At 45.6% G+C, this 13,807-nt stretch overlaps 1 protein-coding gene and 1 non-coding gene across 2 annotated transcripts; one reads left to right on the top strand and one right to left on the bottom strand.

The window, feature by feature from the left end:
• Positions 1 to 1,844: 1,844 nt before the first annotated feature.
• On the bottom strand, positions 1,845 to 2,035 carry LOC148048696 (U2 spliceosomal RNA). The gene has a single exon (XR_015695743.1). It is a non-coding gene; the product is annotated as a U2 spliceosomal RNA (small nuclear RNA).
• A 3,298-nt stretch (positions 2,036 to 5,333) lies between these two features.
• On the top strand, positions 5,334 to 13,551 carry CFAP126 (cilia and flagella associated protein 126). Its single transcript, XM_087705173.1, has 5 exons — positions 5,334 to 5,405; positions 6,569 to 6,631; positions 9,728 to 9,808; positions 12,033 to 12,209; positions 12,434 to 13,551. The coding sequence occupies exons 1-5, from the start codon at positions 5,379 to 5,381 to the stop codon at positions 13,067 to 13,069; spliced, it is 984 nt and encodes a 327-aa protein (XP_087561299.1). The 5' UTR covers positions 5,334 to 5,378; the 3' UTR covers positions 13,070 to 13,551.
• The last annotated feature ends 256 nt before the right edge of the window (positions 13,552 to 13,807 follow it).

Below are 13,807 nucleotides of genomic sequence, written 5' to 3'. Positions count from 1 at the left end.
TGAATCCATAAAAAGTGGATTTTCTTGGTGGATTTTCTAGGGCAGGTTTGTGTGTGTGTGTGTGTTTTTAACGGATTTGAGAAAGAGAAATGACAGATGTGAAAAAAAATAAAATAAAATTGGGACCTTAAAAGCCTTTTTAAGCCACTGGCTCAATTGAGACCCCCCTTCCTGGACTAAGAATCCTGTTTATATTTCGCATTTTAACCCGCTCCTCAATTTAGCCCCCCTTTCCTAGCCCTAAACTGGATCCTTTTCGGATTTATTGCACAGTTAAAACCCTTTTTAACCCACCCCAGAATTTAGCAACCCTTCCTGGCCGAAGACTGGATCCTTTGATGACCTATTAAGGCATTGAAAGACTTTTTAACGCCACTCCTCAATTTAGCCCTCCTTCCTACCTCCGAAACCGGATCCTGGTATGATCTATTGGGCATTTAGAGCCTTTTTCGATCCCACTCCTCAGAAACTCGGGTTCCCTTTGTGGTCTGGATCCTTGTGTGATTTCTTACATATTGAAAACCTTTTTAAGCCGCTGCTCAATTGAGACCCCCCCCTTCCTGGGCTAAGACAGGATCCTCTTCATATTTGGCATTTTAACCCCCCCCCAATTCAGCCCCCCTTCCTACCCCTAAACTGGATCCTTTTAGGATTTATTGCACTATAACCCTTTTTTAACCCACTCCCCAATTTAGCTCCCTTTCCTACCCCTAAACTGGATCCTTTTAGGATTTATTGCAGTTAAAAACCTTTTTAACCCACTCCCCAATTTAGCACCCCTTCCTGGCCAAAGACTGGATCCTTTTATCATCTATTAAGGCACTGAAATACTTTTTAACCCACTCCCCAACTTAGCCCGCCTTCCTACCCTTAAACCAGATCCTGGTATGATCTATAATGCTTCCTACCCCTAAACCAGATCCTGGTATGATCTATAAGGCTTCCTACCCCTAAACCGGATCCTGGTATGATCTATAAGGCTTCCTACCCCTAAACCGGATCCTGGTATGATCTATAAGGCTTCCTACCCCTAAACCGGATCCTGGTATGATCTATAAGGCTTCCTACCCCTAAACCGGATCCTGGTATGATCTATAAGGCTTCCTACCCCTAAACCAGATCCTGGTATGATCTATAAGGCTTCCTACCCCTAAACCAGATCCTGGTATGATCTATAAGGCTTCCTACCCCTAAACCAGATCCTGGTATGATCTATAAGGCTTCCTACCCTTAAACCAGATCCTGGTATGATCTATAAGGCTTCCTACCCCTAAACCGGATCCTGGTATGATCTATAAGGCTTCCTACCCCTAAACCGGATCCTGGTATGATCTATAAGGCTTCCTACCCCTAAACCAGATCCTGGTATGATCTATAAGGCTTCCTACCCCTAAACCAGATCCTGGTATGATCTATAAGGCTTCCTACCCCTAAACCAGATCCTGGTATGATCTATAAGGCTTCCTACCCTTAAACCAGATCCTGGTATGATCTATAAGGCTTCCTACCCCTAAACCGGATCCTGGTATGATCTATAAGGCTTCCTACCCCTAAACCGGATCCTGGTATGATCTATAAGGCTTCCTACCCCTAAACCGGATCCTGGTATGATCTATAAGGCTTCCTACCCCTAAACCGGATCCTGGTATGATCTATAAGGCAGAGGTAACCTAACCCACCCATCATCCCAGCCAGTAGCTCACCATTCATCCACCTGCCCATCTAACATGGGTGCAGATAGTGAGAGGCAGAAGCCAGATCCCTGAGCAAAGGACCTCTCAGTGGATCTCCCCACAAGGTTCCCAACCAGATCTGTTTTTTGAACCAGTGAGATTCCTCCCAGGGGGAGGTGCACCGTTCCTGGAGGTACTGCAATACCAGGCCGATGCTTGGAGTGGACGGAGCAAGCCCCTATTCCATCTCCCAGTTCCAAAAATCCATTTAATATGTAGTCCTCAAATAGAGGACATATCAGATATTAAACTGATAAGAACAGATACTACACTTGATCTTAGCCAAAAGGCCGAGAAGCGATACTGGAGCCTGGCGGATGAGGCCCGAGACTCCCGTGCGGAGGATCCTCCAGGTTTCGGGGAGCACGACTGGGTTGCAAAGAGATCCCAAGGGATCAATTTGGCCCAGGGCTTGGCTTCGGCTGGACTGCAACAGAATCTCCTGTGGGGGGATTGGGGGTGAAAAGGGGGGTTCTTTCACCCCTCTGTGCATTTCCCAGCATGCCATCTGGCTGTCCGGGTGGCCATTGGTGGAACATTTGCATAGAGTGAGTCAGCCTCTCCTTCACTCTCCTCCCCTGTCATTCCACAGCTGGCCGAGGGGGGCTCTAGCACACACACACCCCTCCGCCTGCAAATGGCGCCTGGCGGGCAGAGATGGGCTGGAGGGTGTGGGGGGGGCGGGGGGGGGCTCTGCTGCGGCTTCTTCTAGAGGGGACCCACCAACCCAGCATGGTGGGCCCAGATGTCCTCTCCCCGCCCCCTCCCTCGGCAGCTGTGTTTGGGCATCACATGGGCACTTCAGTCCCCAACATCCATGCCACCTTCCTGGCTCAGTGGGGTCTTGAATTACGGAGGGGGGGGGGGTTGCAGCAGGATGTGTTTGGGGAGGGAAGAGAAAGGAGGAAGGAGGAGGAAGTAAAAAGAGAGAGAGAGAGAGAGAGAAAGAAAGAAAGAGAAAAGAAACGGAGGAAGGAAGGAAATATGGAGGGAGGGAAGGAGGGAGGGCAGGGAAGAAGGAAAGAGGGAGGGAGGAAGGGACGGAAGAGGGAGGGAGGACGGAAGGAAGGAAAAAGGAAAGGATGAAAGGAAGGAAAGGGGAGAAAAGAGAGAGGGAGGGAAGGTAGAAAGAGGAAGGAAGGAAAAAGGGAAAGGAAGGCAAGAAGGAAGGAAGGAAGAATGGAGGGAGAAAGAGGGAGGGAGGACGGAAGGAAAAAGGGAGGAAAGGATGAAAGGAAGGAAAAGGAGAAAAGAGAGAGGGAGGGAAGGTAAGAAGAGGAAGGAAGGAAGGAAAAAGAATGGAGGGAGAAAAGAGGGAGGGAGGACGGAAGGAAGGAAAAAGGAGGAAAGGATGAAAGGAAGGAAAAGGGAGAAAAGAGAGAGGGAGGGAAGGTAGAGGAGGGAAGGAAGGAAAGAGGGAAAGAAAGGAAGGAAGGAGGGAGGGAGGAAACAATGGCTAGATGGAAGGAAGGAAAAGATGGAGGGTTGGATGGAAGGAAGAAAGGAAGGTAGGAAGAGAGGAATGAAAAAGAAGGGAGGGAGGAGAGGGAGGGAGGAAAGGATGAAAGATAAAGTAGAAAGGAGAGAAAGGGGGTGGGTAGGAAGATCACGGAAGGAAGAAGTGAAGAATGGAGGGAGGAAGCAAGGAAAGAAGGAAAGAAAGAAAAAGAAAGAAAGGAGGGAGGGAGGAGGCAGGCAAAGAAAGGAAGGAATTAGGAAAAGGAAGGAAGATAAAGGAGGAAAAGGAAAGGAGAAAGAAAAGGAGAGAGGAAGGAAAACTTGGCACCTCTTCCAATATTCCTTTCTTGTTCCATTTGTTATTTTAAATTCTTTGATGCCCGAAAGGCCGTTTTTAATCCCAGATTAAAACATCTCCATCTCAAAACATCTGGAATTGATGGAGCCTTTTTTTTTAATCTCCCCCCTCTCCCCCCTTTCTCTTGCTTTGCAAAAACTCCTCCCCATTTTGCAAAACTCCAACGCGGCCAGCAGGGGGCAGAATTGTCTCTGTGTGTTGCCATGCTGCCCCCTAGTGGCTCTCCAGAGGTTCGTCACGCCTTACTTTGCTCATCCAAGCTGGCAGCTTTTAATTATCTTTGCAGATTAACTCATCCCCGCTTGCTATAAATACAATTTTAATTACCGCCGGCAGGAGTTTGTTGGGGCAGATAAAAAGGCATCCTTGAAGGTTCCTTGCGGGCTGGGAAAAATGGCTGGAAACATGAGGGGGAGTGGGAAGGGGGGGGGATCTCCAACATCTGGGCCAACATCTGGCAGGAGAAGCCGAAAGAGACGCATCCCGGAGGGAAAAAGAAAACCTGGATAAGCGACTCAGAATGGAATCAAGAAGCAAAAAAATGCACAGACTGGCTTAAAATAAAAAAAATAAAATAAAACTCACAGCTGACATGAAATAAATGAAAAATAAAATAAAACAACTCCAAAAATTACACAAACGAGCAATAAATCAACGAGATGAAACAAAAAATATTACACAAATAAATAGGAAATAAATTAAAATGTGACTTTATGTTTAAGGGGGTGTGGGGGGGAAACCAGCATCCCCCACCCCTTAAAACCCATCCTGGTTTATACATCTTCAAAACTTACAAACTCAGCTTGTTTTTTAATACAGTATAATGATAATAACAACAAAACATTTTGAATGTTCAGTTGACTGAGTTTCATGATTAATGAATAAAGTGTAATAATAATATAAATTGGTCTTAAATACGGTATTATTATTATGTTTAATGAATAAAAATTAATAATTATTAATAAGCTAATTTGCTCGTAAATACGGTATTATTACTATTAACTTTTATCCATTAAACAATAAGCTTTCGCTCTTAAATACGGTATTATAATTATTGTTTTGGTTAATGAATAATAGTTAATAATAATAATCTAAATTGCTCTTAAATACATTATTATTATTATTTTCAATGAATAAAAATTAATAATTAATAATACTCTGCTCTTAAATATGGTATTATTATTAACCTTTATTCAATAAACATAACAATAAGCTAATTCACTTTTAGTATTATTTTTATTGTTTAATGAACAAAAGTTAATAATAAAATAATAAAAAATAATGAAATAATGAAATAATAAAATAGAATAGTAAATAAAATAAGAAAATAAATAATAAAATAATAAAAAATAATAAAAATAATGAAATAATGAAATAGCAAAATAATAAAATAATAAAATAACAAAATAATAAAATAATAAAATAACAAAATAATAAAAATAAAATAATAAAATAATTAATAAAATAGTAAAATAGTAAAATAGAATAATAAAGTAGAATAATAAAATAAAATAATAAAATAATATTAACACCGTATTTAAGAGGGAATTTATTCATAAGGCTCTCCACCCAATTCCCCACCCCGCTTCTTTTTTTCCTTTCCAATGACAAACCAAGTTGCTAGGCCTCAACGAGGACGCGAGCCAACGCGGACCAGCAGCCTCCTCTTCGGAAAGCGACGGCGACGCCTGGCGGGCAGAGGAGGGAAGGAGGGGGGCGTGGCTTAGCCTACCGCCGCCCTCCCATTGGCCGGAGCCGCCCCTTTGTTCTCCCCCGCCACGCCCGCCGTTGCTAGGCGACGGCCCAAACAAAAACCCGGCAAAGCCGCGATGGCAACGCATTTCAGCTCGGGGCAGGTGAGAAAGGGGGGCGTCCCCCAATCCCCCCCCCGACCCCAAATTTTGGGGTGGGGTGGGGATTAAATGCATGATGAGGGGGGGAGGATTCCAGCATCAGGGCAGAGGGGGAGCCTCCCTGCCCCATAGCACCTGCAGATAGGTTGGACTACAACTCCCATCGCGAGTTTGGAGGGGCAGAGAAATGCTGGGGACTACAAATCCCATGCAGCGCGACCCCTAGGGAGCGCAGAAATGGGAGGGGGGAATTCTACAGGAGGGATCGTCTCACCCCCCCACCCCACCCCACCACCATTTTAACCTCTTGATCGCAAATTCCGAGGGGATCAAAAGTTTTTTTCCAATACAAAGAGAATAAAATAAAATATATTTTTAAATTTTTTTTATAATTTTTTATTTTGGTTTCTCATATATACATTCACAATTATAGGATCTCATAACTGTTATTAATAATATGTATTTGTACAGTTGACAATATAATTGAAGTTGCTTTCTTACCATCCCATAAACCCATCTTATTTTACAACAATCCTACTTCTTCCTTCCTTCCTTCCCTCCTTTCTTCTCTCCTTCCCTCCTTCCTTCCCTCCCTCCTTCCCCCCCTCCTTTCTTCTCTCCTTCCTTCCCTCCTTCCTTCCCTCCTTTCTTCTCTCCTTCATTCCTCCTTCCTTCCCTCCTTCTCTCCTTCCTTCCTTCTTTTCCTTCCTTCCTTCTTTCTTACCTTCCTTCATGCCTACCTTCCTTCCATCCATCTCTCCTTCCTTCCTCTTTTCCTTCCTTCCTTCCCTCCTTTCTTCTCTCCTTCCTTTCCTCCTTCCTTCCCTCCTTCCTTCCCCCCTTTCTTCTCTCCTTCCTTCCCTCCTTCCTTCCCTCCTTCTCTCCTTCCTTCCCTCCTATTATTAAGTATTATTTACTTTTTGGGGGGAGTTAAAAATCTCTTTTCCTGCTACAAATCGACCCCCTTTCAGCCCCCCCCCCCCCCGCAACAGGTTCTGCCCCTATTTTCATCCCGTTTTGGCCCGTTCCCACATTATACACACAAACCCAAGGATATATTGATTTATTAGATCAATATACAGCTCAATATAGAATAAATACATTGATATATCGATCGATTGCTTTCTATGTTTTCATTTCCCAACCCTCCCGCTTGGTTTTTCCAGTACGAAGATGCCTATAACCCACGGAATTTGCAAAGCTGGAGTCTTCCCAAGGTTACTAAAGCGGTGAGTCGCTTTGAAGATAAACACCCCCCCCCCCAAAAAAAACCCCTATTTTGGGTTCACACGATCGGCTAAACCCTGGATGTAGCCAATTGGGGTCGTCAGAACCCGTCCCATGGAGTTTGCTGGCGCTTCGCGTGTCCTGCGGGCTCGCAAATTTGGGGCAATGCTCATTGGCAGTTCAGGGCATCCTAAAAATATTAGCGGATCTTCAAAATGGATTGAAATTCTAAATTTCCTCCTTTTGCTTGAAAAAAAAAAGGCTGCCTTTCCTTTCAAGTTTAGGCTGTGCTTGAATTTAGGGACCGAGCCCCCATTTCGAGCTTTGAAATCGCTGCAGTCGTTAAGTAAGTCACTCAGTCGTTAAGTGAATCAGGCTTCCCCACCCTTCACTTTGCTGTTTGGAAGCTGTTTGGGAAGCCACGGCAAGTATTGCAAATCGATGCCAGTTGCCAAACGTCCAATATTTGATCATGGTCAACAGTTACAGAGTTGGAAGGGGCCTTGGAGGTCATCTAGTCCAACCCCCTGCTCAAGCAGGAGACCTCGTGGCACAGTGGGGTCTTGAATTATGGAAAGGGGGGGGGGGTTGTGGCAGGATGTGTTTGGGGAGGGAAGAAAAAGGAGGAAGGAGGAGGAAGTAAAAAAGGAGAGAGAGAGAGAAAGAAAAAGAAAGAAAAAGAAAAGAGGGAGGAAGGAAGGAAGGAAAGATGGAGGGAGAGAAGGAGGGAAGGCAGGGAAGAAGGAAAGAGGGAGGGAGGGAGGGAGGGAGGAAAGAAGGAAGGAAAAAGGAAAGGCTGAAAGGAAGGAAAAGGGAGAAAAGAGAGAGGGAGAGAAGATAGAAAGAGGAAAGAAAGAAGGAAAAAGGGAAAGGACGGTAAGGAGGATGGAAGGAAAAAGAATGGAGGGAGAAAAGAGGGAGGGTGGATGGAAGGAAGGAAAAAGGGAGGAAAGGATGAAAGGAAGGAAAAGGGAGAAAAGAGAGAGGGAGGGAAGGTAGAGGAGGGAAGGAAGGAAAGAGGGAAAGAAAGGAAGGAGGGAGGAAACAATGGCTAGATGGAAGGAAGGAAAAGATGGAGGGTTGGATGGAAGGAATGAAAAAGAAGGGAGGGAGAAGAGTGAGGGAGGAAAGGAAGAAAGGAAGGAAAAGGGAGAAAAGAGAGAGGGAGGGAAGGTAGAGGAGGGAAGGAAGGAAAGAGGGAAAGAAAGGAAGGAAGGAGGGAGGAAACAATGGCTAGATGGAAGGAAGGAAAAGATGGAGGGTTGGATGGAAGGAAGAAAGGGAGGTAGGAAGAAAGGAATAAAAACCTGTACTAGGGATTCGGACCGCCGGACTGCCAAGCTTGCTGATCGACAAGCTCAATGTCTTAGCCACTGAGCCGCCTAGTCAGGACTGTGGCTGTGAGGGAAACGCTACGACGGACATAAGCGTCAGGACCAGTCCCTTTTTTTCAAGGCTGGATTGTAAATGTAATAATCTATAAAATAAATTATAAAGGTGTCACAGTTGTAAAAAGTGTCTGTTCTCGGCCCTTGGTTCCACTTCTTGTGTCTGATTATATTACGTATTTTAATTGTTTATCCACTTTGAGTCAAGTTTTGTAAAGTTTCTCCCCCCCCCCCCCCAAAAAAAAAACAAAAAAACGGGACGTACTTTGTATGGGGAAGAGTTTTTTTAATGAGATTGTGGGTTTTTGCTTCTGGATGAATATGGATTCGTGTTAATAATGAACGGGGAGGTTTAAAACCAAGAGCAGGGAAAGTATTAAATCTTGCCAGATGAAATCTAAATGGATGAGTGCATTTTCATTCTTTTTATTTTTAATTTTTTTTTTTGAAAGGAATGTAGGCAGAGAAGAATAAGAAAGAACAAGAGTGGGATGTGAATTGTGTGCCTTAAATTATCAGAGGCATCTTTGAGGATTCATTTGCTAATGAATAATGCATTTCACATTGTTATGGATTGTAATTCTAATTCTATTTTATTCTATTCTATTCTGTTCTGTTTCTATTTCTATTCTCTTCTCTATTCTATTTTCTGTTTTCTTTTCTCTTCTCTATTCCATTCCGCTCCGTGCCCTTTCGTTCCACATTTCATCTGCATTATATCGTATTCTGAATTTTATCTTGAATTTTATCCTGTATTCTATTCTATTCTATTCTATTCTATTCTATTCTATTCAACTGTTCTTTTCTTTTTTTCTCTCTCTTTTTTCTCCATCTCCACCATCCCTCCCTTCTTTCCTTTTCCCCTTCCCTTTTCCCTTTCCTTTCCCTTTCTTTTTTCCTTTCATTCTTTCCTTTCCCCCTCCCTTCCTTTTCCTTTCCTTCCTCCTTCCTTTTTCCCCTATTTTCCTTTCCTTTTCCGTTTCCTTCCCTTTCTCTTTTCTCTTTCCTTTCCCTCCTTTCCCTTCCCTTCTCTTTTCCCTTTCCTTCTTCCTTTCCTCTTTCCCCTTTTTCCTTCCTTTCCCTTTTTTCCTTTCCTTCCCTTTCCTTTCCTTCCTCCTTTCCTTTCCTCTTTCCCTTTCCTTTCCTTCCTTTCCCTTCTCTTCCCTTTCTTCTTTCCTTTAATTCTCTTTTCCTTTTTCCCTTTCCTTTTCCCTTCCCTTCTTTCCTTTCATTCTTTCCTTTCCTTTTTCCCTTCCCTTCCTTCTTTCCTTTCATTCTTTCCATTTCCCCTCTCTTCCCTTTTTCCTTTCTTTTTTCCTCTTTCCCTTTTTTCCTTCCCTTCCCTTCCCTTTCTCCTTTCCTTTTTCCTTCCCTTTTTCCTTTCCTTTCCCTCCTTTCCCTTCCCTTTCTTCTTTCCTTTAATTCTCTTCTTTCCTTTTTCCCTTCCCTTTTTCTTTTCCTTTTTTCCTTCCCTCCCCTTCCCTTTCTCCTTCCCTTTTTCCTTTCCTTTCCTTCCTTTCCCTTCCCTTCCTTCTTTCCTTTAATTCTCTCCTTTCCTTTTTCCCTTCCCTTTTCCCTTTTTCCTTCCCTCCCCTTTCTTCTTTCTTTTCATTCTTTCCTTTTCCCCTTCCCTTTCTTCTTTCCTTTCATTCTTTCCTTTTTCCTTCCCCTTCCTCTTTTCTTCCATCCCTTCTTATTTTTCTCCTCTAGCATCCTTCAGCCCGGGAAGGGTTTACTCAAATTATAGCCAATGACAGAGGCCACTTACTACCTTCCATCCCACGTTCTAAGGTGAGCATTGTCTCTTTTTCCTCTCCATGATCATTCGGATTTCATCCCTTAAACTCATCACCTGAGGTCTCACAACAGCCTTTAGCTCTTTACGGAATTAATCCAGTTTTCCTTGAGGCTTCAAACAACACTCTAAACCCAGGTTTATCAAACACCTGGGCTGCATTCATGAGACATGCTGGGGAGGCTCTCACATTCTGGATTAATAATAACGGTTCTACCACAAAACCGCGGACGACAAAATCGCGGTCGACGAAAGCGCGTATGTGACGTCATCACAGCGCGACGAAAAAGATCGAAAAATGTAAAAATAAAGCTAAAACCTTCCCCTAAAAGAGCCAAGGTGGTGCAGTGGTTAAATGCAGCACTGCAGGCTGGCTGCTAGATCAGCAGTTCAGCGGTTCAAATCTCACCGGCTCAGGGTTGACTCAGCCTTCCATCCTTCCGAGGTGGGTAAAATGAGGACCCGGATTGTTGTTGGGGGCAATATGCTGACTCTGTAAACCGCTTAGAGAGGCCTGAAAGGCCTATGAAGCGGTATATAAGTCTACTGTTATTGCTATTATATTGCTAACCCCCCCAAACCTAACCCTAAACCTAACCCTAACCCTAACCCTAACCCTTAACCTAACCCTAACTCTAACCCTTAACGTAATGAAAAACCTAACGCTAACCCTTAACCTAACGCTAAACGTAACGCTAACGCTCTAACCCTAACCCTAACCCTTAACCTAACCCTTACCTTTATGTGAATCGGCTCGCTGTAATTTAATTTTTATTTCAATTTTTCGATCTTTTTCGTCGCGTTGTGATGACGTCACCTACGCGATTTCGTCGACCGCGCTTTTGTGGAACGCGCTTTTGACGGGTCACGAATAACAACAACAACAACAACAACAACAACAACTTGCAAATTGAGGTTGAGCGACTGTGGAAAAAGAAAAAGAAATCTTGTGTTGTCCCGATTGTAATTGGAGCCCTTGGAGCAATACCTAAAGGGCTACCTCATTATTTGGAAATTTTAAATTTATCAGACTTGAACATTCTGATTCTACGAAAAAACCACCCTACTTGGAACAGCTTCTATCCTCCGACGTTACTTTAACAGTTCCTAGGTCCTTGGTTAGGACTCGAGCTGTTGAGCTACCAACCAGCCCCCAAAGGCTGTGAATCTCACCAAAGATTAACCATGCAATAATAATAATTATTATTATTATGGCACAAATCAGCAGTGGTAATGGGCACACTGGGTGCTATTCCAAAAGCACTGGAATTACATTTAAAACAGTTAAAAATTGACAAAATCACCATCAGCCAAATGCAAAAAGCCGCACTGCTTGGATCTGCACGCATATTACGAAAATACGTTACGACGTCCTAGGCCCCTGGGTGGGGCCCGACTAGTAACCAATGCCAAATCTGGATATAACGGATTCGCTTAACGACCGGGTAACTAATTTAACAACTGCAGCTTCACTTCATAAGTGGCAAGGAAAGTTGTAAAATGGGACAAAACTCAAGAAGTGTTGTGGCCTGCCAGCAGCCAGTGAGGAGGGTTGGGGAGGAACCTGGGCCAGTCCTGGAGTCTGGGGAAGGCTCGGAGGAGGGCTCTGTGTTGGAGGCAAAGAGGGGACCAGGGCTGTCCGACAGTTATCAGCTGCCTTCGGAGTCAGACATCAGTGAGGCAGAGGAACAGCTGGAGCCTGTTCCCAGTGTGCACATGTGCAGAGCTGCCAGGCGAAGGGAAGAGCTAAAGAACAGGGGTCGACTTGGGAGTAAGGCCACAGGTGGACGGTGAATGGCCCCTCCCAGAGGAAGTAAAAGAGGAGCGACGGGGAGTGGAGTTTGCAGGAGACCATTAGTTTGCTTCATTGGTTCGTGACTCTCCGAGTCTCCTGGCCAAGTTCTGCAGATCTCGGCCTGGCAGCTCTCCAAGCCAGATAAGGTCTGTGACCATAAATCCTCCCTCGAAAGACTTTGCTGGATGCGAAGGAGCAGAATTCACAGTCAATTAATAAAAGGGATTTTTGCCAGGACAAGGAGTTTGCTGCACGCTTTTGGGAAGCCTCGGTCAGAACAATACGTTTCTGACTTAGCGGTGTAAATCCTGGGCTCAATTGTCGTTAAGTCGAGGACTTGCAAGGAGTGAGAACGGGGCCCATCTTTTATCGTTGCAGGCATTGTCGGGGCCAATGCCAAACACCGATTTCTCCTTTTTCGACAGGCTTCCCCTTGGGGTACCTATATGACCACTTGGGATATGCCCCTCAAAATCCCACCGGCCAAGGTCTCACTCACCTCCCGTTCTATAGACGCGGCCGCCCGGCTCACCGAATGGATGAATAAATCGGCAGCCTTAAGCCAGGCGTGCAACGGATTGTGTCCAGAAATTGTCGGCAAGGTAAACGGCAAAAGGAGAACATTTGTAGCTGTTGGGTTGAACGGTGGATGGAGCTTGGTGGTTTTGTTGGAGACGTTTCATGACCCTACTAGGTAACATCATCAGAGCTAGAAGGAGAGGGGTTTGCGAAGAGCGGGGAGGGTGAAGAGGAGTCAACGAATGCTTGCTAAGTCGGGGACTCCCTAGATAGGAGATAAGCCTAACGGTACTCTTCCACCCTGCAGCCCTCCATCCCCGTGATCAAGGAAGCCGTCTCTAACCACCCCCGAAACTCCGGGAAAACGTCCGAGCGTCCTGTCTCTTCCGGCAAGATGCCAGCCTTCGAAGAAGTCGGCTCCCGGGTAGGGGCGACCCCCAACGGCCCACTGTCCCGTCAGCCCGGCAGTATGGACCTCCGGCTGAAAGACGTCGGTGGGCCCGACGCCCAGGACGCCTACGAGTTGGAGGCCAAGCCGCCGCAGGAGAGGAACAGCGACGACATCCCGCTGTCGCGCCAACCGGGTTGCATGGATCTGCGTCTGAAGGACACCAGCCCCCAGCTGTCCACCTCTAACCGCCCCGGCTCGCGGGAGCCCACCCCGAGGCGGACGATCTCCGCCGAGGCCCCCCCGTCCGGCCGACCCCGGTCCCGGGAAACGAGGCCCAAAGGCTTAGGGACCCCCGACCATTTGTCCCCTTGTCGTCCGGGGTCTCTGGAAGCCAACCCTCGTCCGGGGTCCCTGCAGGTCAACCCTCGGGGTGACCGTTCGCCGGAGGCGTTACCCCCAAGCCGTCCCCTTACGAAAAGCAGGCAGGGGTTAGAGGCGCCCAAAACGGGAGGTGCCGAAGGGAACAAATCCCGACCCCTTTCCTCTACATAAATCTTCCCGGAAGGCCAGATTTAATAAAAGAAAACAAACAAACAAACAAAAAATCAATTACCAATGCTTAAAAAAAAAAAAAGTGGAAGGCACCAGTGTGTTAAAAAGCCTTTCCTTCTGTGTTTTTTCCCCATTTTTTTGTGTGGTTGTTTCGCGCTCGTCCTCGTTCAGTTCCGTCCTCCCACGCCTCGCCCCTCTCCCTCTCCAAAGTCCCGTTTGCGTCTTCGTAAATTGGCTGAGAGAGCCCACCCACCCCCCTAAAAATATATATATAGGGCCGGTTTTGCCGACTTGCACCCCGCTCGTCCCCATGCGCGCTCTGGGAAACGGGACGCCGGTGGGAGTGGGATTACCAACGCAAGTGCAAGGGTTCGAAAAGAAACCGAAATTCACAAGGAGCGGCGGGACAATGGAAGGGTGCTGTTAACACCGGAGGGTTTCCCCCCCCCCTTAATAATTAATAAAGCTAATTGGCCATTGAATTTGCAGCTGTTTTTCCTGATGGGACGGGACTTGATTTAAGCTACGGTTCAAAAAGTTTTGCCTTTGACAGTCTCAGGATTTTCGATGACAATTAATTTTTGGACTATTAAAAGAAACCTGTTTTTAGCAATTCCCACCCGTTCGGCTTTGCAGATGCTCCGCACACCTAGATCAAAACGTTTTTAAAAAACGACATCAAACAAAGGGCTTTAAAAATAATAAAAGGTTTTCGGATGGATGGAAGCTAAATCTAAG

Source organism: Thamnophis sirtalis, unplaced genomic scaffold, assembly GCF_051295495.1.
Source record: "Thamnophis sirtalis isolate CommonGarterSnake01/CBP01778 unplaced genomic scaffold, rThaSir2_p1.2 scaffold_2, whole genome shotgun sequence".
Classification (NCBI taxonomy): domain Eukaryota; kingdom Metazoa; phylum Chordata; class Lepidosauria; order Squamata; family Natricidae; genus Thamnophis; species Thamnophis sirtalis.
This window is presented reverse-complemented; position numbering and strand designations above follow the sequence as displayed.

Bases quoted from the DNA above. Each gene is read 5' to 3' on its own strand.
- CFAP126 (XM_087705173.1), top strand. From the start codon at position 5,379: ATGGCAACGCATTTCAGCTCGGGGCAG. The intron at 5,406-6,568 runs GTGAGAAAGGGG...TGGTTTTTCCAG, and splicing joins CGCATTTCAGCTCGGGGCAG to TACGAAGATGCCTATAACCC. The intron at 12,210-12,433 runs GTAAACGGCAAA...TCCACCCTGCAG, and splicing joins GTCCAGAAATTGTCGGCAAG to CCCTCCATCCCCGTGATCAA.